This window comes from Grammomys surdaster, unplaced genomic scaffold (assembly GCF_004785775.1).
Source record: "Grammomys surdaster isolate TR1022 unplaced genomic scaffold, NIH_TR_1.0 126271, whole genome shotgun sequence".
Classification (NCBI taxonomy): domain Eukaryota; kingdom Metazoa; phylum Chordata; class Mammalia; order Rodentia; family Muridae; genus Grammomys; species Grammomys surdaster.
In genome coordinates, this window is record NW_021621071.1 from 1,335,367 (window position 1) to 1,359,908 (window position 24,542).

At 40.7% G+C, this 24,542-nt stretch overlaps 1 protein-coding gene across 4 annotated transcripts in view; it reads left to right on the plus strand.

The window, feature by feature from the left end:
* The window catches only part of Osbpl8 (oxysterol binding protein like 8), a 134,906-nt gene that overhangs the window by 22,376 nt on the left and 87,988 nt on the right, over window positions 1-24,542 (plus strand). For 2 of the 4 annotated variants that reach the window (XM_028759031.1, XM_028759032.1), the window contains exon 2: window positions 20,061-20,169. In XM_028759031.1, the coding sequence (XP_028614864.1) occupies window positions 20,128-20,169 (42 nt within the window). In that variant the 5' untranslated portion in view covers window positions 20,061-20,127. Of the gene's footprint in view, window positions 1-20,060; window positions 20,170-24,542 lie in introns of those variants that run through there. The other 2 variants (XM_028759033.1, XM_028759034.1) reach the window with 2 other exon arrangements.

The window sequence follows — 24,542 nt, forward strand, 5'->3', positions numbered from 1 at the left end:
TGGGTTGCCAAGGCAGGTGGATCTTGAAAAAGCCAGGCCAGCTTGAGATACATGAGGAGTTTAAAGCCAGTGTGAGATGCATATCAATACTGTCTCAGAAATCCCTCTCTCTCTCTCCCCCCCCCTCCCTCCCTCCCTCCCTCCCTCCCTCTCTCTCTCTCTCTCTCTCTCTCTCTCTCTCTCTCACACACACACACACACACACACACACACACACACAAAGAATTATGACATTATTCATAGTAGGTTTCTTGAAGTATATTGTAAGTCATGAGATCATTGCTTTATTTAATTTTTAATTTTTACTTATTTATAAACAGAGTGTCCTGTAGCCTAGATTGTTCTTGGGTTTTCTCTGTAAGAAAGTTATCTGTGGCCTTAAATTCCTGATCTTTTGCCTCAGTGCTGGGATCACAGGCATGTGACACCATGCCTGAAAAGTTTTCTGAGGGAGAGTTTTTATATCTTGATTTCCAAATGAACTGAATTGAGATTCTGGAAAACTGTAAAGGCTTTCAAAGTTCCTGTATCACATGATGACAGATGCACAGCAGGTCCATATGCTATGGGTCTATTATTATAGTTAAATCATTATTTTTGCTTTAGAGAAGGGGTATGGTTGAGTTCCAAGAGTAAACTGGTGAATATGGATATTCACATTGTTTTCAACAGGAAGAGCTCTCTCAGTTGACTCTGTGTCTCATACATACAACATTCCATCCCCTAGATGAAGAAGCTACAATTTTGGATGTTACTGTGAAATTCAACTGGTTATTTGCATCAGATGGAAAGACACTCTGATTTTTTTTCTCCCATATATGGACTTGATGCCATAGGCACACTAATTCTGCCATCTCCTCATGACTGCTCCTTTCCGCCTCCGTGCTTCTGCACAGCGCCAGTCCTTCTACCTGCCCGACCCTCCACCTGCCCACCCTCCACCTGCCGTATACTCCCTTCTTTTTTTCTCCTTTCAAAACTTTCGTCCAAAATTATTTCCACTAGAAAGCCTTCATCATTTCCTCCATGTAACTCTCACTGTCTTTGCTTTACCTTAATACAGACATGGAATTTAATACTGTTTGTTGTGTTGCTGTGAGTTGCCAGCACCCATGCAGTGTTAAGATGAACTGCCCCATCTAATTGTCACAGCTGCTCTGTGATTTCCATGTCACAGACAGGGCAACAGAGCACATGGACTTTCTCATTTACCACATGCATTTCTTAAGACATACTCTTAGGTTTGGCTGTGCTAGAATTTGAATATTCCCCTATCATTTTAAAGGTGAGTGTGTGTGTGTGCATTGAGACAAGATCTCACTGTGTTGCCCAGGCTGGCCTTAGTTCACTGACAGTCTATAGGCTGGCCTCAAAGTCATGATGATCCTCCTGTCTCAGCCTTCGAAGTGCTGGACTTAGAAATATGTACAGAATGCCCAGTAGCATTGCTTAGAGTAGTATAGTCTTGCCTTTCTCTCTCTTTCTCTGTAACTGTTCTCATATGTTAAAGCACAGCTTCAACCCTCCAGAATACTTTGTTCAGGTATGGTGTGCATGAAATTTAAAAAAAAAAAAGTACCTATTTAAAATAAGTTTGCAGTTTTGTAGTTGTAGCCACCCATGAAACTAGCTTTTCCAGTAGTCCTTTAACATTCACGCATGCCTCTTCCCTTCATCCCTCTATTGCCCGCTTTCCCCCAGATAACAGCTGATCTGGGCTCTGTCTCAGCACTTTTGCCTGTTCTCAGGCCATACATATAGTTAGAATTGGAGTATATACTCTAGTCTGGCTTCTTTGCTCAGCATACGTTTTAGATTGTTTCTTTTTTATGATGGGATGTTTTTTCACTGTATGTGAATATGCTACAGTTCATTCATTTGCTCACTTGTTAACAGGCATTTGGCATGTTTCATGTTTCTGCCTATTATAAATGACGCTGTTATAGAAATGAAATCTATTATAGGTCTTTGGCTGATTACATGTCCATCTCTCTTGGGCCTACAACAGAGGAGTGTTTTATTTGGTTCTTGCTCATCTTCATCAATACTTGTATTGTCATTTAAAAGTACATTAGCTGTCCTTGTCCTTCTTCAGTCTGTCATTGTGGCTTTTCTGAGCATCTCTTTGGCTAGTGGAACTGAGCATCTTGCTTGAACTAGCCATATATATCTTCTTTCCTTCCTTACTTTCTTAAGACAGTGTCTTATATTGTAGCCTTTGATGGCTTTGCACTCACAGCAGTCTTGCCTTAGACTTCTGAGGGGTGGAATTATAGATATAATCTATAATTCTGCCTCTAGAATCTTTAATCTGCTTTCAAATTAGTATTTCTTCTCATCTTTTTTTTCTTAAAAAAAACTTCAATTCTTTTTTTTACTTAAAAATTATTTCTTGAGGTTTTATTTATCTTTATTTTATGTATATGGATGTTTTGTCTGCGTGTATGTCTGTGTACCACATGCATCTAGTACTCTAGAGCAGGGAGGCCAGAAGAGGGTGTTGAGTTCTCTGGAACTGGAGTTACAGATAGTTGTAAGGCACCATGTGGTTGCTAGGAACAGGGCCTAGGTCCTCTGAAAGAGCAGTCAGTGCTCCTAACTGCATCTTCTTTAGTGCCTTGCTCATTAAGAATTTATATAAAACTTTTTTTTCTGAGACATATTTCATATAGAGTAGTCTGACGTCAAACTCCTAGGAAACTGAGGATGATTTTGAACTTCTGGTTTCCTTCCTTCCTCTCCTAAGTGTTGGAATTCCAGGTGTCACCCCTGGTGACGGAGCTTTATGCACTTTATGCATGCTTGCAAACACTCTGCCATCTCCAGTCCTACAACTATGACTTTGAACAAGAGTTTACTTTTCTAATTATTTATTTATTTTATGTATATGAATACACTGTAGCTATCTTCAGACACATCAGACCCCATTGTAGATGGTTGTGAGCCACCATGTGCTTGCTGGAGCCGTCAGTGCTCTTAATCCCTGAGCCATCTCTCCAGCCCAAGAGTTTAATTGCTATGATACTCCCCCCTCATAGTTTATATTTTTGGTCTCCTGAGAAATACATATAAATATATTTAACCAGTTCTCCAGCAGAGCCTTATGCTAGCTGGTGCTGGAGTATAAGTGCTGCTGGCATTAAGGAAGAGTCAGAGAGTATTTTGAGCGGGTCCATAGGGCTCAGTCAGTGGTCGGTGTTCTTTAGCTGGGCTGTCACTGGTTTGAGAACTAACAATAGCTTACAACGGTGTGGCTTGCTGTGTGATTTTAAATATTATTTTTACAAGTGTTTTATCTACAATGTCTGTGCATTTCTATAGTGTCCATAGAGGTCAGTAGAGGGCATCAGACTCCCTGGAACCAGAGTTAGAGATATTTGGGAGCCACCACATATGTGGTAGAAATCAAATCCAGGTCCTCAAGAACAGCCAGTGTTGTAATTTTTTGTTTTCCTTATTTTGAGATAGTCACACTGGCTGGCCCTGACTAGCCTGGAACTTGCTGTGTAGACTAGGCTGGCTCTGTACTAGAAGAGTTCCACCTGTCTCTGCCACTCATGTGCTGGATTAGAGGCATATGTCATCACATCTGACTAGCTTGCTAATTTTAAAAAGATTGGTGGTTTGGGGCTGAAGTAACTCCAGCCATGTATCAGAAATACAGGATTTAAATGTGAAGTTTGGGACTTGTGGTATAGCTCAATGGTGGAAACCTTTCTATCATAGACCTTTCTCCCAGAAGAGCGGCTGCTTGGGGAAAGTCTGAACAACAGGCAAGCATTAGGAAGGTGAAGAATGGAGCAGGCTCTTTCAGCGTCTGCTGAGGGACAGGAGCTGAGCCCTGGAAGTGGGTCAGAACAGCAGGTCCTAGAGAACAAGTACGAGTTTAGATGATGGAGAGAGAGTGGGAAGACAGCTGAGGGAGACATTTAAATAATTTTGAGAAACAAAGGGCAAGATACGACTTACGGTTCTGAAAAATAATAGATGGCACAAAGCTGAAGACCACAGACCCTGGCCTCTTCAAAGAGTATTAGTAGAAGTGGAAGAATGATGGCAAGATAGGCCACGGAGCGTGCACTGTTGTGGGAAAGCCACATGGTGGGTTAAGGTGACCCTTCAGGAGAGTTACTGAGAAGGCAGTTGAGTAGGCTAGGGATGGGACTGGGAATAATCAGCCTGTGATGGCCACTGAAGCCATGGATGTCTAGAGTGACAGGAAGGAGAGGAGGAGACACACAGAAGCTTCATTAGAGCTGTGCAGTACACACTAGAGAAATAAGAAAAACCTACAAGACCATTTATTACAACTGCAGAACAGGAAGAATGGGTGCTAAAGGCTTTATTTAACACTGTGAACTCAGAATTCCACCAGGCTTTGAGATGATAATGAAAGTCTGTCTCTGTTAATCTCATGGTTTAAAAAAACAAAAACAACAACAGCCCATCTTTTAAAACATTCAGTGGAGTTGCTAGAGAGACGGCTGAGCAGCTTAGACACTTTTTGATCTTTCAAAGGACTCACTTTCAGTTCCAAGCACCTGCATGGTGGCTAAGAGCTGCCTGTCTGAGGGGACTCAGTGTTCCCTCCTGGCTTCTATGGGTACCAGGCCCACACATGTGGTATACAGATACACGTTTGGGTAAACATTCACACACATAAAATAAAAACAAGTTAAAAAGAACATTTAGAGGGGACTGGAGAGATGGCTCAATGGTTAAGAGCATTGGCTGCGCTTCCAGAGGTTCTGAGTTCAATTCTCAGCAACCACATGGTGTCTCACAACCATCTATAACAGGATCTGATGCCCTGTTCTGATGTGTCTGAAGACAGCTAAAGCATACTCATGTATATAAAATAAATAAATAAAATTAAAAAGTATTCTATAAAAAAGCATTTAGCACGTTTTATATTCAGGAGTCTCATTTATTCTTGTTTCTTGCACAACCATTTTACTTATTTTACTGTTTTCAGTTGTAGCCTTTTGGGGACTGGAAAAATGGCTCAGCAGTTAAGAGGTGCACATTCTTCTTGCAGAGGGTGTGGATCCCATTGTGAGCACCAATGTCAGTGGGAGTAAAGTCGAAGTCTGTGAAGACTATGAGGTCTTCTATTTAACAACTTAGCTACCGTTCAAAGTGATCATACTTGGGGCTGGAGAGATAGTTTATCTGTTAAGAGCACTTGCTGCTCTTTTAGAGGAGCAGAGTTTTGTTCCTAGCAGTCATGTTGGGTGTCTCACAGCCTTGTGTAATTCCAGCTCTAGGGGATCAAATGTCCCTTACTAGTCCCTCCAGGTACCTGCACTCAAAGTACACACACACACACACACACACACACACACACACGCTACCTGCGCTCAAAGTGCATACACACACACATACACAACCTGCACTCAAAGTACACTTATACACACACGCACTAACTGCGCTCAAAGTGCACAGACACATCCCACATGAGAGAGAATATTAAAAAATAAATCTAAAGTAATGATACTTCAAAAGTGGTTCATACGGATAAATTCATTCACGGCAAGTAACATGAGAATGCTAGGGCCAGCCTGGGGCGTCAGCAGACAGACATCCAAGCAGCTGCCTCAGGTACCACTACAATAGCTGAATGTGTGATGGAGAGAAGGGAAAGATGGAGTATGTGGTGAAGAGATGGGAGAGGAAGCAAGGCTGCGAGGTCCATATGTTGTGGAGAAAGGTGGAACCTGAGACTTGATGAGGAACAAGCAGATAGGAGGAGGCCATTGTGACGTTCTGGCCTGGGCTGCCACCAAGGGCCAAGTCTGGGTCCATGGTCCTGCTACAGCTGGAGTCTGTGTCCATGTCTGTGGCCAGAGTTAACCACTGTCTTAGTTTGGGTTTCCATTGCTGTGAAGAGACACCATGACCAAAGCAGCTCTTATAGGGACAACATTTAATTGGGCGGGCTTACAGGTTCAGAGGTTCAGTCCATTATTATCAAGAAGGGAGCATGGCAGTACCCAGGCAGGCATGGCACTGGAGGAGCTGAGAGTCCTATATCTTGTTCCGAAGGCAACCAGGAGAAGATTATCTCCCAGGTAGCTTGGAGAAGGGCCTCAAAGCTCTCACCCACAGCGACACATTTCTTCTAACAAGGACACAACCACTCCAACAGGGCCATTTCCCCGAACAAGCATATTCAAACCACTACAACCACTAAAGGCCAAGTGGATGGATGTCTGGTCTGGGTTGCCACTGGAGACCTTGTGGATATATGAGGCCGTGCTGCCTTGGCTGCTGATGGGGCAGGGCCATGTCTGGATCTGTGGTCCTAGTGCACCTTGGGTCTTTGTTAATAATGTCCTAGGCTCATGTTACCACCAAAAGCCGTGCAGATGTCCCTGGGTCTGGATTGCTACCTGAGGCGCTATGCTGATCCTATCCCTTGCTGGCCACCACACTCGGAGGAACCGTCCCTACTTCTTGCCTGGGCAGCACAGTAGAGCTGACCCTGATGAAGTGGAAGCACTGGTGAGCTGGCTCCACCCTTCATCTACTGGGGGTGGAGTGGGTGAGAGATGTCTCCCGCTCCCTCCCTCCATGCAGCAGGTGGGTGAGCTGGCCCTGAGGTCATGAGAGCTGGAGAGCTGGCTCCACCCCTCACTGGCTGCAGGACTTGGAGAGTGGGCTCTGTACCTTACCTGGGCAGCACAGTGGAGCCGGCCCTGGTGGTGAAGGCACAGATAAGCCTGCCCTGAGGACAGCTACCGAACTGGGTAAGCTAGCAGGACAGTGCTGGAGAGCTGGCAGGCTGACCAACTCACCTACCTCCCAGACCCAGATCGGGGGCTTTGAATGGCTCACCCCAACATCTACTGGATTTACAATCTGCTGGAGCATGTGAAGGGCCAGTCCTAAAGATCCAAAGCTGCAGGATCTCCGTGACATAGGGTGATAACAGGTTATCAGAGAGGAGTCCCAGTGAAGATCCAGTATTGATAGTGTATCAGAAGCCAGAGGCCATGGACCACACCAGTGACTCACTGCAGCGAACAAATGTATGGACAAAAGGGTACATGATGTGACACACGGTGACACTACAACTTCCATAGCAAGTTTGGATTTTAATTCTCATTTTCTTTTCTTCTAGTGGGGAGGTTGCAAGGGTGGAGGAGGATGGCCACAAAGGGACAGGGACATGAGTGGGTTTGGAGTTCGTGTTGTGAAACTCACAGTGAATCAATACAAAGGGGTTTTGATGTTGTTTTGTTTTTAAAGAATGCTGCTAAGTTCCCATATGTCATTGTCCTAGTTAGGGTTTCTGTTCTGTAATGAGACACCATGACCAAAGCAAATAGTGGTTGCTTATCAAAAGTAGTGGGAACAGAAACTCAGGACAGGAGCCTGGAGGCAGGAGCTGATGCAGAGGCCATGGAGGGGTGCTGCTTACTGGCTTGCTCCCCATGACCTGCTCAGTCTACTTTCTTACAGAACCCAAGACCATCAGCCCAAGGATGGCAGCAACCACAGTGGTCTGGGTCCTGCCCCATCAATCACTAATGAAGAGAACACCTTACAGCTGGATCTTAGAGAAGATTTTTCTCAACTGAGGCTTCTTCCTCTCTGATGACTCAAGTGTGTGTTCAACTGACATGAAACTAGCCAGGACACTCATGGTATATTGTGTTAGGGTTGGTGGGCCACTTTTTTTGTAAAAGTGATTTTATTAGACATTTAGAATTTGAATCCTATAAAAGAACTTTAAAATTCTGTTCACTAACTTTCTTTTTTAAACTATTTGGGATTAAGTCTTACAGATGACAGGCAAGTACCCTGCCACTGAGATACAGATGACTGAATGGTTCTTTCTGTTTTCTGCTTGGTTTTTGAGAAAGGGCCTCCCTCTGTAGTTCTAGCTTGCCTGGAACTCAAAGAGAACTGCCAGCCTCTGTCTCCTCAGTGCTGAGATTAAAGGTGTATACTGCCATGCCTGCATTTTTCCTGTTTGTTACTCATTTTCTTTAAAAAAAGAAAAAAGATATCTGTTGAGAGTGAACTCTGGTCCTCTGTTCCCATTTGAATTTACATACCATTTGTAAAACCAGTATGTTTAGTTAAAAAAAAAAGAGTCTGCGGCTGGTTGGTTGAAGTTTTGAGTATATAAATTAATATGAGGATGAGTCACAACTTTTAATACATTTAATTTGAATTTTAATTATGTATATGTTTCTCTGTGTCTGTATATGGATATGTCCTGATGAGTGTAGGTGCCCAAGGAGACCAGTGGAGTCAGATGCCCCTGGAACTAGAGAAACAGGTTGTTGAGAACCCCTACCCTACATGGGCACTTTGAACTCATTTGGAGCATCTGTAACCTCAGTGTGTGCTTTTTACTCTCAAGCCATCTCTCTAGCCTGAGGGTTAACACTTTAAAAGTATCAAGGCCAGGAACATGGTACATTCTTATTCGTTTCATTTTTCTTTATTTCTTTTGTGACATTTTGCAGCTTTGTATGCATTGTAGAAGACTTTTCTACTTATATTGAGTTTATTTTCTAAGTATGTGATATATATTCAATTACAAATTTAATCATTTTCTCAAAGTTGCAGACTTTGCACTATCAATACTTGAAAGTCCATTAATAAAGTCTTTATAAATAATTTTGCTAACTGTACTGTGTTAACCTTGATCTCAGTTACAAACAGCTCAGAGGACAGCTTAAAAGGGAAGGTTTGTTTGATTCATAGTTTCAGTCCATAGTCAGCTCACTGGATTGCTTTGGGCCTCAGACATATGATGGAGAGAGCACATGAGGAAACTGGAGTGTCATTCACAGCAGCCATCGAGCAGACGGAGTGACAGGAAATGGCCTAGGTCTAAGGAAGCCCTTCAAAGACGTTGGGACCTGCTTCCTCCCTAGGTCCCATCCTTCACAGTTTCAGTATTTACAAGTAATCTAACTTAGAAGATTTGATCCATCCAAGGATTACATTATTGATTTTTGTCAGAGCCATTATGGACGTGTTCATCTCTGAAAGTGTCTCGTAGATACAGCTAGCCTTGTGCTTACTTACGCTCCTAAGCATCTCTCTCTCCAGTCAAGCTGATGATCAAGATTAGTGATTATACACAATTATTAATTCTACCAAGTTTCTTTTGTATGCAATCACATTATCTTGAAATATAATTTCTGTCCTTTCAGTTCTTAGAATGTAAATTTGGTTTTCTCATGACACTCGTTAGGATCCCCTATGTGAGGTTAAATGGAAATGGTGGTGCACTGTATACCACATTACAGTGAAAGGGAAAGCATTCAGTATCTCACCACTGAGTGTGATGTTTGTTGCAGGCTTGTTAGACTGAAAGGGTTACCTCTCTTCCTAGTTAGCTCAAAGGTTTATGATGAATGGATGCAAATTGTGTCAGATCTTTTCTCTGAGACAGGGTCTCACTATGCAAACCCAAACCACTCTAAAACTCACAGAGACTTGCCTGCCTTAGCCATCGCCCTTGGCCCAGGGCTAATTTCTCTCTCTGGCTTGCTCCAGCTTCCAAAGGTGCTGCAGTCCCTTTCAACAGTAGCATCAGGTGTTCAAAACCATATATGTGTATATGTGTATATGTGTGTGTGTGTGTGTGTGTGTATGTATGTATGTATGTATGTATGTATGTATGTATCCATATCTGTATCCGGATCCATCTCTCTGGGGTGTCCTGTAATATCAGATGGCTACAAATGGCATGAGCCTTGCTCGGTACATGCTTCTCTCTCCCTTTCCTCTGTGACCAAAATGATAAGCCCAAAATACAAAATAAATTTTATAAAATTTAGTTTCTATACTTTGCTAGACTAAGTATAAAGATTGAGGCAATGTTTTTAGAGTACTGATGTCAAAAGAAAGAGCGTGGTCTTTTTTAAACTTTGAGTTCAACTAGTAATTATGTTGAAATTAACATCCAGCCTTAGCTTTACTTGGCAACTTTGAGAAGTGAGAGTGTTCTGATACAGAGCCCTTTTTAAGTTACTAAGTCTCGTTTTGTCTGTAGAATCAAGGCATTCCGAAGAGCTGCTGAGTAACAGAGGAGATGCTTTCTTTTCCTCAAGCCTGGGTTTGGAACCTACTGCCGTTAAGCTTGTTTTCAATTTTCCAAAATACACTTCCGTTTCCTCAGACTTAGGAGTCTATAAATGCCTTTATCTTTTCACTTCTTAGAGCTTATGAGGTGAGTACACAGACACTTTAAGCTTCTGTGTCTGTTACTTTTCCAGGAGCTGTAATAAACAGCCAACAAATGCAACAGAGGGGAGTAAGTGTAGATGCTGGCTCATGGCTCCAGAGTCCAGTTCCTTATGGGAGGGGCTTGAGGCACCTGGTCAAGCTGTGGAAGTAGTGAGGGCACAGAGACAGATGGAGGCTGCTGTTCAGCTACATCACTTTGGCCCTGTCCGAGTCCAGCTTCATGATGGACGATGACACCCATAACCAGGGTGGCTCAACCACCTTCTCCCTTCAGGGTTTTTGCTATTAGCAGTGTTTCTTTAACTTTGTTTTCAAAGTTGATGAACTTAAGACACAGTCTTAATTTTATGTTTTCCTTTTCCTATTCCCTTTATTAATTACACATGTAAAAAATCTTATTTTGTGTGTATGTGTCCTTTTCTTGTAGAGTGAGTTTATCTTTGTAAAGAGTAATGATAGAAAAGTCTTCAAATTGAATGCTGAAAAGGAGATTTTTAAAAAGATAAATATTGATCTTTTAAAACATAAGTAACACATGGCCCTGAACTGAGCTTGCAACTCATTTTCCAAGAAGATCTCATCTCCTTTAAATCTCATCTGTTCGTGTGCAGACTGTCACTTTAGATTTTGAGATTGACTTGCCTCAGAGTCATGTCTTCATGTTCAACTGCTTCTTTTGCCTTTTTTTAATCTGAAGATTTATTTTACTGTGTATGAATGTTTTCCTTAATGTATGTATATGTCCCACACACATTCGTGGAGCTGGAGGTCAGAGGAGGCTGTTGAATCCTCTAGAACTGAAGTTTCAGGTGGCTGTGATCCACTATGTGGATAGCGGAAATCAAGTCTAGGTCCTTTACAAGAGCAACAACTGCTCTGACAGCTGAGCCATCTCTCCAGTTTTCAGCTGAGGCCTCGCCGTCTCCTCCATGAGTGTCCACCTGGAGACAAGCTCAGATCCACTGTGTTCTTCCCAAGTCTTCCCACAATATACTGAGTACCTGTTAGTGGTAACTTTATTTTTTTATTTTTAGTTGCTTAGGGTAAAAACCCTTGCCAGGTTTTCCAACTTTGTAGTTTATATATGGCTCCTCAATAATAATTTGACTATATAGTCAGAGAACATAAATTTGGCACCATCCTAGCTCCTCATCTCTTTGTCCTCAGTGCTTATACATCTTTCAGAATGTATGATCACATGTTACAGAGCTCATCACAAGTTCACACAAAAAATCAAATCGTAAATTGAAATAGAAGTTTACAACAGGGAGTGTTTACATGCATATCCATTAGGAGTAATTATCTGGATAAACATCCATCTCCTGTCTAGCTCCACAGGTCCACTGAAGGTTTAAAACTGTAACTAAATTATTAGTGAAGTTTTGAATAGATAAACCCAGGCAATATTTTATTTTCTGTCCTAGCACCTATAATAAACCGTTAGTTCCCTTTTTATGACCTTTGGTTAATTGTTTTACAACCTCTTGGAATGTGCTCTGAGTAGGAGAAAGTCTAGTTACTATCTAAGAGCAATTAACTGGTGACACTTGGGAGACTGGCAGAGTTCTCATTGTAGTTTTGACTATCAGAAAGGGACCTAATAGCATTCCCATTATAAAAGAGCTTAATAATCACTGATATTAATTTTAGGAATTCTTATAAGATCATCATTAAGACTTAAGTCATCTATTTGTCTATATAGCTTCACCACAAGACAGTACATCTTCGTGGATCTGCAGAGATCTGCTCCAAAGGGTGTGGTATTACGTAGTGATTGTTATATCTGTTTAATAATAAGAAGAAAAGCATATCAATAGCTGGAATCTTTCCTAAAATGAAAGATTTCCCTTACAGCCTTGCTGAATAAGGTCATACCTGTCGCAGATTATATAATAATCCAAGGCAGGCCGTTTCAGGATGATCACCTACTAGTTATTAGCCTGTCCCATTATGGCTCCTGACATATAATCATCTAGATTTCAAACCCATCAGAGACCTGAGAAGGAATAATTATTACCTGAGTAAGTGGGAAGTGTAGGCAAGCAGCTTCCAAGATTATATAAAAGACAGACAAGGTTGACTGCTTGAATAGTTTTCTTAGAATTGTCTCTATAATGTTGGAGCATCCATCTTCAGTCTTTTGGCCCAGTATATCTGACAGACCTTTTGTGAAGCAGGAATTATGAAGGACTTGTTTACCCTATATTAGCAGTTTGGCAGTTGACTTCTCTGCATCTGTGTATCCTTTCTGAACAACATTTTGTCTGTAGTTGAAGCATGAACATTTTCTTTGCCCAGTGACTAGCTTACCGTAATTGAAGCAATTCCATATGGAAGTTGTTGATGCTCATTGTCTTCCTTGAAGTAGAATTGGGGTACTGTCAGGAGCAGACCTGTGTCATAGTCAAAAAGATCTTTTAACAATGAAACAATTGAAAATGCCATTTTCTGTGGATCTCTGAGGTTTTTGAAGACCAACTCTCTGTAGTATATCTGAATTGTCAAACATTGTTTATTCTTAGCTATTTACTATCTGAATAACCTTGAAAATGTCTTACTGTAATTAACTAGTATTTAATATGACCATGAGTTTGACTGTCTTAACCATTCTGATAGTTTGTAACTTGCATTTTTATCATCCCTAACAGTTTGAAATAGGAGTTTTCAAAAGGACTAGAACTTTATATTGCATCGTTAAGAATTATATAAATACAATACCTCAAATAAACATTGAAAACATATACATTATGTGTATCAAAAATAACCTTAAATTTGTATCAGTATATAATAACCTATACCAATGTATCAAAGTAACCTTATTTTTGTATCAAAATACAAAATTTTGTACCAGTGTAACAAAATATAACCTCAATTTTGCATTAAAATACAAAGAGTTCTACCAGTGTAACATTATGACTAAAATATTATTTTGGTTTAAGAGTAGATTGAGTAATGTACCGCTATTTGTCTAATATTCTTAAAATATTTCTATATTCCCCCTTTTCAACTCCCTTTCCCTTACCTAAGAAAGAAGTATAGAGAAAAGGAAAGAAGAAAGAAATCCTTAAGTCTAAGCTCCCTATAGAGATTTGATTTTTCTTCCCGATTTGGTTACAAGTACTTGGAACCATCCCTCTTTAAAGGACAACAAACATTTAACATGTATTGAACGACCAAAATTCCTTTACCCCACCTCTTGGGAATGGGATGAAATTCTCTTATAATGGCTTCCTGCTGATTTTGGACGTAGTCCTCCTTTTGGGGGGCTCAAGAAAAGTGGGAAAATGGTTAGTCTTCAGAAAGCTAGCTGTAACAGTTGCTGTCCAGTCTCTATGTGCTGAGAAAGTCCCGACTGGAGCAGTCTGTGATGCTGGACCACTTGAGGTCAGCAGCTTTCTCGGAAGCTGTCCTGGATGTAGAATTTCAAGGAATCAGCATTGAGGCAGTTTGAAGTAGAATCATGCAGGAAGCTGGAACAGTAAGCCTCAGCGTCTCAGCATCCCCGAGGTGAATCTTTGGTGACTATAAAGCTTTCGGAGGTGATATATATTTTAGCGTTAACATAATGTATGGAGTAGGCAGTGTGCACAGATGAGTTAAAGATGACTTTCTGCTCCATGTCTGAGCAGATGAAAGAGACCTGTCTTTCGGTATGAGCTAGTTTGATTATATAACCAAGCTGCAATGTAAATCTCCATCCATGCCCTGTGAAAGGCCGAGGCCTGAGGACTCTGTAGCCAGTGAGAGACATCGGCTGTATAGAGCTGAAGTTCTAGCTGGAGACGCTTACGTCTCAGCCGGTTTCAGGACTATTCCCATGGAGAGGGATCACCAAATCATGTTACCTGTCCTGTTTGTTCTTGATTTTTTTCTTCCTGTTCTGTGGCCAAGATCTTCAGGGTGTCTCCCTCTATCAATTCTGATTCTTACTAGTTTGGATGGGGTCCAAGGGCAGATCCAAAGGCTTTTTCTTCTTTCCTGTTGACACAAACACAAAGCCTCTCTCCCAACATAAGATACTTTTTGTCCAGCAGTTTGACGTTATCGTCAGTAGACTGATCGAATCTAGCAGGCCGGTTTCTATCCAGGTCTACTCCATTTTTACCTCTTTCAAAGAGGATGTACAATACCACCGTTCCCATTGAACACACAACCATGTTCATATTGGTAAATCAAAATAAGACTGTATGGAGTCCACATACCCTCCTTTACAATGATATATATATATATATATATATATATATATATATATATATATATATATTTATTTTACTATTTATCGAGACAGGGTTTCCTGGTGTAGCCCAGGCTGTCCTGGATTTGCTCTGTAGATCAGGCTAGCCTCGAGCTCACAAGGAGCTATCTGTCTCTGTCTCCCAAGTATTGGGATCACAGGCGTGAGTTTATTGATGTAGTATCTATGCACCCCTGAAAATAGGTCAGTATTTTTTAAACTTTTTCCCTTCTTTGGAGATTTATTTATTTTTTTGTGTGCATTTATTTATAGTTTTTTTTCTGTTACTTTAACATTCTTCCCTGTATTCAACTTTATTTAAATTCCTTCTCATCTTAGTGCCTTAGGCATATTGTAAAACAATATCCCATAGTCCCTATGACATGTGTGTTTGATTTATCTCCTCTGACAGAATGCATCTGTATTCTGTATTTCCAAGCTGATAATTAGCATGCAATATAGTTAATATGCTTAACAGTATTATTTTTGTATGTCACTAGTTTATTCCTTTTTTTTGGAATATGTTCTCTTAACGAGCCATCATTTTTCTCTAGATGTTTCTCTTGTCCAGTGGTCTCTGGATTCTTTAGTTGAATGCTTTTCTTCTGGAAAGATAAAAGCAAACAACCCTGCCCCAACCTTAACTAGTTTTTTACATAGACTAGCAGAATATATCTTTCCTAGGGTAAAGTGCTTTTTGGCAAAAGAAAAAGCATTATATTTCAAATTGAAATTATAAACATACCTTATGTGGATAAATATATGTATATTTCCCTTTCTCTTCATATGAATTTAAGATCGATGTGTATTTATTTTTTAAATTACTAAGGACATTCCTGCTTACTATTAAGCAAAACCTCCATAGTATCTTTAAGGAAAAAATGTAACACTTAAAATTTTAGACTGTTGTTTGCAAGCTGCTGTCTTTATCAGCAGGGAGTCCCAGCCCTGACTTACTTGTTTTGTGGGAGCCATTCTGCTGTCCCAGTTCTGAAGAGTGGGGCTCTTGCCCTCCATGTGTCCTGTCCTGCTTGGCTATGCCATAAAAGTAGTAGGCCGGTGGCAGGATGGGGCTGGAGCTTTTATGTTCCTTCCCAACCCTCTGCCTGCAGCTCCACAGCTAACACGCCCCCTCTCAGCAGGTATTCTGCACCTTTGCTATCTGGTTGCTGTCTGTGCACAGCTCTAGGCCTTAGTTGTGTAGGCTATTAGGCCCCTGCAGATTGACATGCATTCCTGCTTACTACCTGCTATTTACAGGCCTCCATTCTGCCCAAAGTCAGCTTTCCTATTTTTTTTTTTTTTTTTAAGAAAAAAAGAGATCAGCCCTTTTGTCCAGCTAGTCTGACTCCCCCCCACCCCCCCTCCGCCTTTCACCTGGGCCTTTTCAGGCTGTAAGCTTGGGTCCTAATTGTTGAAGTTATTTTTGATTTTACCTCCCAGTCCTATGCTCCTAAAAATAAGACTCAGACTCAAAATAAATTTACAAATACATTGGCCATATAGCTAGGTTCTTCTCTAACTAGATCATAACTAAAAATAACCTATTTATTCTAATCTATATTCTGCCAACATGGCTGGTTACCTATGCTCAGGTACCATGGGTCTGTCTTGTTACATCGTCCTCAGTCTGTGCCTGACTCTATCCCAGAATTCTTTCTGTCCCTTCTTCTGTCCTACCTTCTACCCTTTCCTATAAGCAATAGGTTTTTTTTAATTAACAGGTGATAAATCCATACAATACACAAGATATTCTCTCTACAGTAAACTAATAAGATGCTTGATCCCAAAGGCAATAACTAGGTCATGCTTTCATATGACCATGGTACAACTCCCTTGTAAACAACATAATAATCTTTTCCTTTTTCCAGGATAAGATGCATAAACATATGTGAATAATGTCTATGCTTGTAACTTGAACACTGACACATAGAGTTAACAGTGACTTTAAATAGAATTTGAGGTCAGTACATCTTACGTGGCAAGCCAGTAAGAGGAAAGAAATCAAACTTATTTGATTTGTACATGGACATATTCAAAATAAGAAATCATACTTCCTTGTAACTTACATGGTCACAGCACACATGTATTTATGTCTTCAAGTATAGCTACTTTATGTTGTTTACCCTCTGTAGGCGTCTTGTCTGCTTGTGGTGTTTGGACTGTGTTTCTATAGTCTTTCACTGACATTAATCATAAGAGATAGTAATATGAAGAGATTACTAAGTGTTTCCCTATATGTAGGGTGTAACCTTTCTTACATCTATTGTGGAATACTACATAGTGTCTTGTGTTATTGTTGTTCTCCTATTCACTACTTCTATTTTTTCTTTATAACCCTTTAAAACTATAAAGATCATTCCTAGATTATGTGATTTAATGGCATGCCCTCCTCACCCCAGAAATAAAAGTTTAAACATATAAGGCTCAGTTACCTGAAGTTTCTTTGTGCACTTTGTGTGTTATCTTCCTGGTTACATATGCACATGTGCATTTGAGTGTGTAGGCTAGAGATTGACATTGAGTAGCTTCCTCAGTGTTGCTCTGCCTTTTGTTTTGGTTTGAGGCATGGTCTCTCACTGAACCTGGAGCTCATTGACTTGGCCCAATTGGCTAGTCAGTGAGTCTCAGGGAAGCCCTGTCCTGGTCTTCCTGGTTGTAGGATTTCATTCATGTGCCACCATGGTAGTTTACAAACATGGCTTCTGAGTATGGACTTCAGGTCCTCATGCTGTGATATGTCAAGTGCTTTATGTGCCAGTCTTCTCAAGTGCTCTGAGTGAGCATTGTATTGGAAAGAAAGAACACACGCTTAGCCAGAGTAAGCAAGAAGGGACTTTGGAACTTGTAAGGCATATGTAACTCCAACATAGCCTTCATCTTTCTACCTTACTTTGTGGGATGATAAAACATTTACAGTGAAGGTATTAGTTTCATCTGGAGCCAATGATTAAGAAAAAAAGGTCAGTGTCAGCATTATTTATTATATGCTGTTCTCTAGATGTTTGAAAAGTCATTTAGAAAAGGAAGGTAATTACACCTACTCTACTAAGTGAGAAAAAGTCACCTAATAATTTTTTTTAATTGCTCATCTGTCTGCATGGTAGCATTTGGAATGTGCAGGGATTTAGTATGAAATTGCACAGATTTGCTTAGGCACTGATAATTCTGTTGGCCTTCAAAGGGTTCTTATTATGAAGACCTTTACTCTTCCAGTACAAGAAGTTTCTTCTGTTGTTTTTTAAATTAATTAATTAGTTAATTAATTAACATCCCAAACACTGCTCCCTGTCCTGGTCTTTCCCTCACAGAGTCCCTTCCCTCATCCCCCCTTTTCCTCAGAGGATGCCCCCCTTTCCACAGTATTCCTCAACCCTGGCACATCAAACCTCTGCCAGATTATCCTCTCCCGCTGAGGCCAGAGAGGGAAGCCATGAAGACTGAGCTGCCCGTCTGCTACACACGTGCAAGGGCCTCGTGTGTACTCACCCATGTGTGTTGTTTGGTGACGCAGATTCTGAGAGCTCCCAGGGGTCCAGGTTTGTTGACTCTGTCGGTCTTCCTGAGGGGTTCCCATCTACTTCCCACAGGCCTTCAGTCCTTCCCCTCAGCTCTTCCGTACATGTCTCTGCCTCTGTCCAGTATTTGGCTATGGGAATCTGTGGCTTGTTCATTCTGGGTAGAACCTCTCAGAGGACAGTTATGCTAGTCTCCTGTCTGCAAGCATAACAGAGTACCATTAATAATGTCAGAGACTGGGGCTTGCCCATGGGATGGGTTCCGAATTGGGCCAGTTATTGTCTGGCCTTTCCTTCAGTCTTTGTTCCATCCCTGCATTTCTTTTAGACAGGACAAATTTTGAGTCGAAAGTTTTGTGGGTATGTTGGTGTCCCTATCACTCCACTGGGGGGGGGCGGGGGTCCTGCCTGACTATAGGGTATGGTCTCTTCAGATTCCATGTCCCCACTGTTAGACATCTCAGCTAAGGTCACCCATGTTGATTCCTGGGAGCCTCCCCTCTCCCGAGTCTCTGGGACTTCCTAGAGATCCCCCAGCCCTCTGCAGCTGCAGATTTCCATTCATTCACCTGGCCCTCTGGTCCTCTCTCCTATCTCTCCCTGTACCTGATTCTGCCTCCCCATTCCCATCTTCCTCCTCTCCCTACCAGGTCTCTCCCTCCCTCAGCCTCCTATGACTATTTTGTTTCCTCTTCTAAGTAGGTTCAAGCATCCTTGCTTGGGCCTTCCTTGTTTAAGTTCACTGGGCCCATGGGGTATATCATGGATATTCTGTACTTTATGGCTAATATCCACTTATCAGTGAGTACATACCTGCATGTCCTTTTGGGCTGGGTTACCTCACTCAGGATGATATTTTCTAGTTCCATCGATATATTGCAAAATTCATGATGTCCTCGTTTTTAATAGCTGAATAGTATTCCATTGTGTAAAAGAACCACAGCTTCTGTATCCATTATTGGGTTGAGGGGCATCTGGGTTGTTTCCAGCTTCTGGCTATTACGAAATAAAGCTGATATGAACACAGTGGCGTGCATGGCCTTGGGGTGTGGCGGGGCATCTTTTGGGTCTATGCCCAGGAGCTTCTTTTGTTAATTGCTTTTTCCTTTATACTGATTTTTAATTGTTGGAATTGAGTTTCTGTTTTTGTTTTTGTTTTTGTTTTGTTTTGTTTTTGTGACAGCATTTTGTGAATGGAGCCCAGGGTGCCGTTAAACTCTTGGTCCCCCTCCGTTTCAGTCCCCCGAGTACTGAGGTCACGGGTGAGCACGCCTGGATCATGATAGACTATTAGGTGAATGTTAGACGTCTGTACCTCTTGCTTTGCGTCTGCTACTTTGGAATCTTACTTATTAACGTGTCTGTGTACACATCACGTCCTATCTTACCAACCGTTACCTAGATCACCAGCTTCAGCTCCAACCCCAGCCTATCCCCTTCCCTTTCTTTATCTTTAATTTTTAATAACACATTGGTATTGCCTGATTTGACGTTAGGCTACTCATTTTATATCTGTATTTAATATTTTTTTATATTTGTTTATATATAGTATTCTTTTGAAAGGATGCCAAGTCTTTCAGTTCTAATCTATATGTGATTCATGAAATAAACTAGTTTTTCTTTACTCCATTGGCACAGACAGAACTCTGTCGTGACTCGGCATGGGAGATGAGATGCTTTTGGCTCTGTTCTCGTGAGGCAGGGTCTCGTGCAACCTCAGCAATACTTCCACTCAGCGTCCTGATGCTGGACAGCTGTGTTAGCTTAAATCTGCTTCTGGATAGTTCTTTTTGCTTGGGAGACTTTCCTTTTCCTTTAAAAATTTTATGGTCATTATTTTGTTGTGTGTGTTGGCTGCCATGTGAGTATTGGAAGTTGAACTCAGGTCCTCTGAAAGAACAGCAAGTTCTTTTAACCACTGAGCTGTCTCTACAGATTAATTCTTAAAACGAAACAAACAAAAAGAAACTTGTCAAAATCCATTTTTGTTGTTGAATTTTCCTGTAACCTTAGCATAAAATGATTTCCCCTTTCTACTGTAATTAGTGGTTTATTTTCTACTTACCTAATACATTCTAATGTTCTTTTTCTAGGGTTTCCAGATTTATAGCATGGCTAACCATTAATGGAAGGAAAAGCATAAGTCTTCTGTCGTCCATTATGGAGGCCGGTTTAGCAGACGGAGAACCCGACAGATCTTCGGTGAGTAGTTTGACAACAGTAAATAAGGACATGTCATCTACTGCATGGAGGGGCTTGATGCCAGCCAGACTTTATTCTAAAAGTTCATTGATAGCAACAGCTTGCTTATTTGGTTGGTTTTATTTATTTATTTATTTATTTATTTATTTATTCATTCATTCATTTATTCATTTATGTATTTATTTTTAGACAGGGTCTCACAATGTAGCTCTGGCAGGCTGTGAACTCACTGTGATAGATAGACCAGGCTGGACTTGAGTTCCCAGCTCTGACTACTCTGCCTCCCAAGTGCCACAAGCCTTGAAAATTTACTTCAAGTGTTTTAAAAATCCTCCTTAAACTCCCGTCTTGTTATGAGAGTTACAGGCTGTTTGGAGCCCGTTGGAGCAGAGCCCTGTCACATTTCTTGTATTTCTACTTCATGTCCTCTGACTCTCTTCTCTGCCATATTGTCTTAGACATTCTGATGTAATAGTTTGTATTTGCTTTTTCAAACCTCTTTTGGCTCTTAGTGAAACCTATGAGGACTTCAAATACCTCTAAATCTCAAGTCATGTGCAGCTCTGAGCAAGGAGAGTGAAGGAAACACTGAAGCTAATCAAGAATTAAAAGCAAGTGCACTGAATAGTGTGTGGAAATTTGAAGGTTTAATAGTGATCCTTCCTGAATTAGATTCTGAAATTAAAGTAAATGTGGCTAGCAGTAAAGTATATACTATCCCCATAATTTAAAACAAAAACTGTCACTGGCATAGGTGGATGATATGTCATAAAAATAACTTTGCTCCAGAGGAATCATTTTAACTCTTATGTTTGAATGATTCTATTAAATATTGATTGATAGAAGCTTTATTAGCAATGTTTCTCTTACCCAAAGTAAAGGTGTCCTCAGTGAAATGTAGTTAGGGTGTAGCTTGATGATTTACTTGTGTGTGTTTCTGAGTATAGTTTTTGGTGGTGGAATAATGGAACTGACATTCTACTACTAAGCTAATCACTCCTAGATTTTATTTGTCTGTTTGTTTAGAAAATTCCTTGTTAGAGCAAGGCAGGGACCAGCTTTCTGTCTTTAATTTACTATGGAAATGAGTTACTATTTTTTCAAGGTATTTGTAAACTTTAATTGAGCGAATGTTCTTTGTTCAGGCTCCAGTGTAAGAACAGTGTAATAATTAATAGCAACATGTAGTTTTGATATTTGGACTAACTTGATTCAAATCTGTTTTGAATTTTTGGTTCAGATTTGTTTTGGTTCTTTAAACATTAAAAAAAATGTTAAACTTTAAGAAATTACTTGTTAACAGAGAGTGCAATGAGGCTGGCTTACACAGGACATGGTAGCTGGCTCGAAATGGACAACTGACGGTAGGTTATTTTATCTTTGATTTCAGAAAAAGTTGACAATAAACCTTGTATTTAGCATATTATATTTACTTGACTATAACATCATCTTTAGGAAAGCTAATTCACTGTTCTTATGGCTGAAATGTGTTTGATGCCCTAGTGAAGATAAAAAAAACTTGTCGATCTTGGATCTTGGGATATAGAAGGGCTCAAGCCCAGTGTGCGTAGTACCACTCCCTGAGCAGGAGGTTCTGAGCTATCAAAGAAAGCTACCTAAGCATCAGCAGGAGGCCGCCAGCAAGCAGCATTTCCCCAGGGTTTCTACTGAGCTCCCTGGCTATGAATGACTTCTTTCCTTGACTTCCCTTAGGAACGGACAGTGAAAGTGTAAGCCAGATAACTCCTTCCCTTCTTAAATTGTCAGAGTCTTTAATCACAGCAACAGGAAGGAAATTTAAGAAGTAAATAAAACTTTAATTAATAGTATTAAATTCTGTACCAGAGTCTATATTAATGAAACCTCAGCTATTTTTTTTCTTTAAATTCTAAATTCTGTTCTTGAGAAGTTGGAACAAAGATGTTGGAAAAAGTAGGGGAAACTGTTTTGTTCCTGTTAATTATTTCTTCTGTGATATATTACAGTTTATTGTAGAGAGAATAATACTGATAATTCCAATATAAAGTACAGAAATATGACATTAAAACTGGTATTATGGTTCACTTTTGAGTTAACTATTTACAAAATAGCACCTTTGGACTTCATGCCCTGAGCCAGTTGACGTACAAAAGAAGTGGATGAGCGCGTGGAATCTGAGGATTTTTAGCTGGAAGTCTGAGCTGAGCTGGCTGTGTTGGTGTAGTCCTGTAATCTCAGTGCTCAGGAGGCTAATGCAGGAGAATCGTGGATTTGAAGGCAGCTTTAACTAGTGAGACCCTATCATAAGAAAAAGGAAAAAGTTCTGCCTTGGTGTGTTGTGGGTAATATATAAAAAGCTCTAGGGTTACAGTTTCCTTATGGATTATGTAATGATAATTGTAACATCTGTCTTCCAGAGTGATTTTGAGTATTAATAGAAATAAAGTCTTTGTATTGCTTATTGCATTGTTGCACACATTGTAAATATTCATTAAATAAAAGCTACTATTGGGGTTTTTGTTGTTGTTGTTGTTTTAGGATGGCTTTGACTTAAAAGAACTCTCTAAAGATCAATAAGAGAAGTCTGTGAAATCTATTTATATATATTGGATAGTTGTAAAGACTTTATGTTTTTAGCTTTTATTTATATGTATGGGTGTTTTGCCTCTATACATGGTGCTGTGGAGACCAGAGGTGGGCAGCAGATCTCCTGGAACTGGAGTTAAAGACAGTTGATAGCCACCAGGTAGGGGTTGGAAATGTAGCCCAGGTCTTCTGAAAGAGCAGCTAATTCTCATAACCACTGAGCCGTCTTTCTAACCTGGAAAAGCTTTCAGAGAATATGAATTGTAAACAGGAGAAGTAGGAGTAGGGAGGGCTCACTTGATTGAAAGTGAGCAGGACATTTCAGGATTTAACAGGAGGTGAGGATCACCAGGAACTGGGTGGTAAAGTTGAAAGTAAAGTGGAATGTACTAGGTTGGAAGTGAAGTGAGCAGTGTTTATGTGGAAAGTGTGTCCACAGCAGATTAAAGACCAGGCGTTACAGAGTGATGCCCGACAAGGGTGCTTGGACTCGATGTGCAGATGATGGTAATCCCGTAATGTTTTTACTCAGTGGCTGGAATGAGTTTGGGAACAGGGTGTGAAATGATCTGGAGACCGAGGATTCTGAAGCCGTGGAGTCCTGAGCTGCTGTCAGGCATCTTTCTGCCTTGCTCTCCGCCTTATTTTCTGAGTCTTTCATGTTGGCTAGACTGGCAGCTAGCAAGTGTACAGAATCCCTGTCTCCACGACCAGGCACTGGGGTTATGGATGTGTGCTGCTGTGCTTAGCTTTTACGTGGATGCTGCGGAATTGAACTCTGGCCCTTATGCCTACACAGCAAGCACTTCACCCATTGAACCATTGGGGAAGAAAGTAAAACATGGCTATTTTACAGTTTGCTTCCCAGTCCCTGTTTCTTGAATCAGAATTGGTAGAGGATTGCTTAGCGATAAGATTTCTGTTTTCTTTCCACAAACACTTTATAGATGGTTTTGTGTATCACCACTAGGAGACCACAGGATTGTTTTTCCTGTGGAAATAGGAGTCACTGATGATCATTGCCCACATCTGTTAACTCAGCTAGCTTAGGAAGTGAGGCCTTGAGAGGATGAATATGATGGGCTTTAAGCTAGGCAATTAACCGATCACATTTAGTGATGTATTTGTCTTCTAGAGTATTAGTTTTTCTGCTATTTAAAAACCTTACTGAGTGTCTCAGGGTTTCTATTGCTGTGACAAAACACCATGACCAAAAAAGCAGGTTGGCGAGGAAAGGGTGTGTACTTGTCTTACACTTCTATATTACTGTTCATCATCTAAGGAAGTGAGAAGAGGAGCTCCAACAGGGCAGGACCTGGAGGCAGGAGCTGGTGTGGAGGCCATGGAGGATGCTGATTACTGGCTAGCTCCTCATGGCGTGCTTTCTTATAGGAGCTAGGACTATCGGCTGCACTACCCACAACGGGCTGGGCCCACTCCCATTAATCACTAATTAATAAAAGTCTTTCAGCTGGATTTATGGAGGCGTTTGTCTCAGTTGAGATTCCCAGGTAACTCACAGTTTGTGTGTCAGGTTGACAGAAGACCAGCCAGCACACTGAGACTGCTAAAGAGAGACATGTTTTAAGCTGTAGGTAATTTGAAAAACAGGCTTTATATTCTGTGTATATCTTTTTAAAATGATGAAAGTTATGTGAATAATGATTGTCATTGAGTTCCCAAGTGGGAAAATACGATTTCCTGTAAAGATGGACAGGTACTAAACAGTCCATCTTTTTAAACACATTTTTATTGTTGGAGGTTGATATTGTTCAAGGTGTGAGTAGTATGGTAATAAAGTTGGCCAG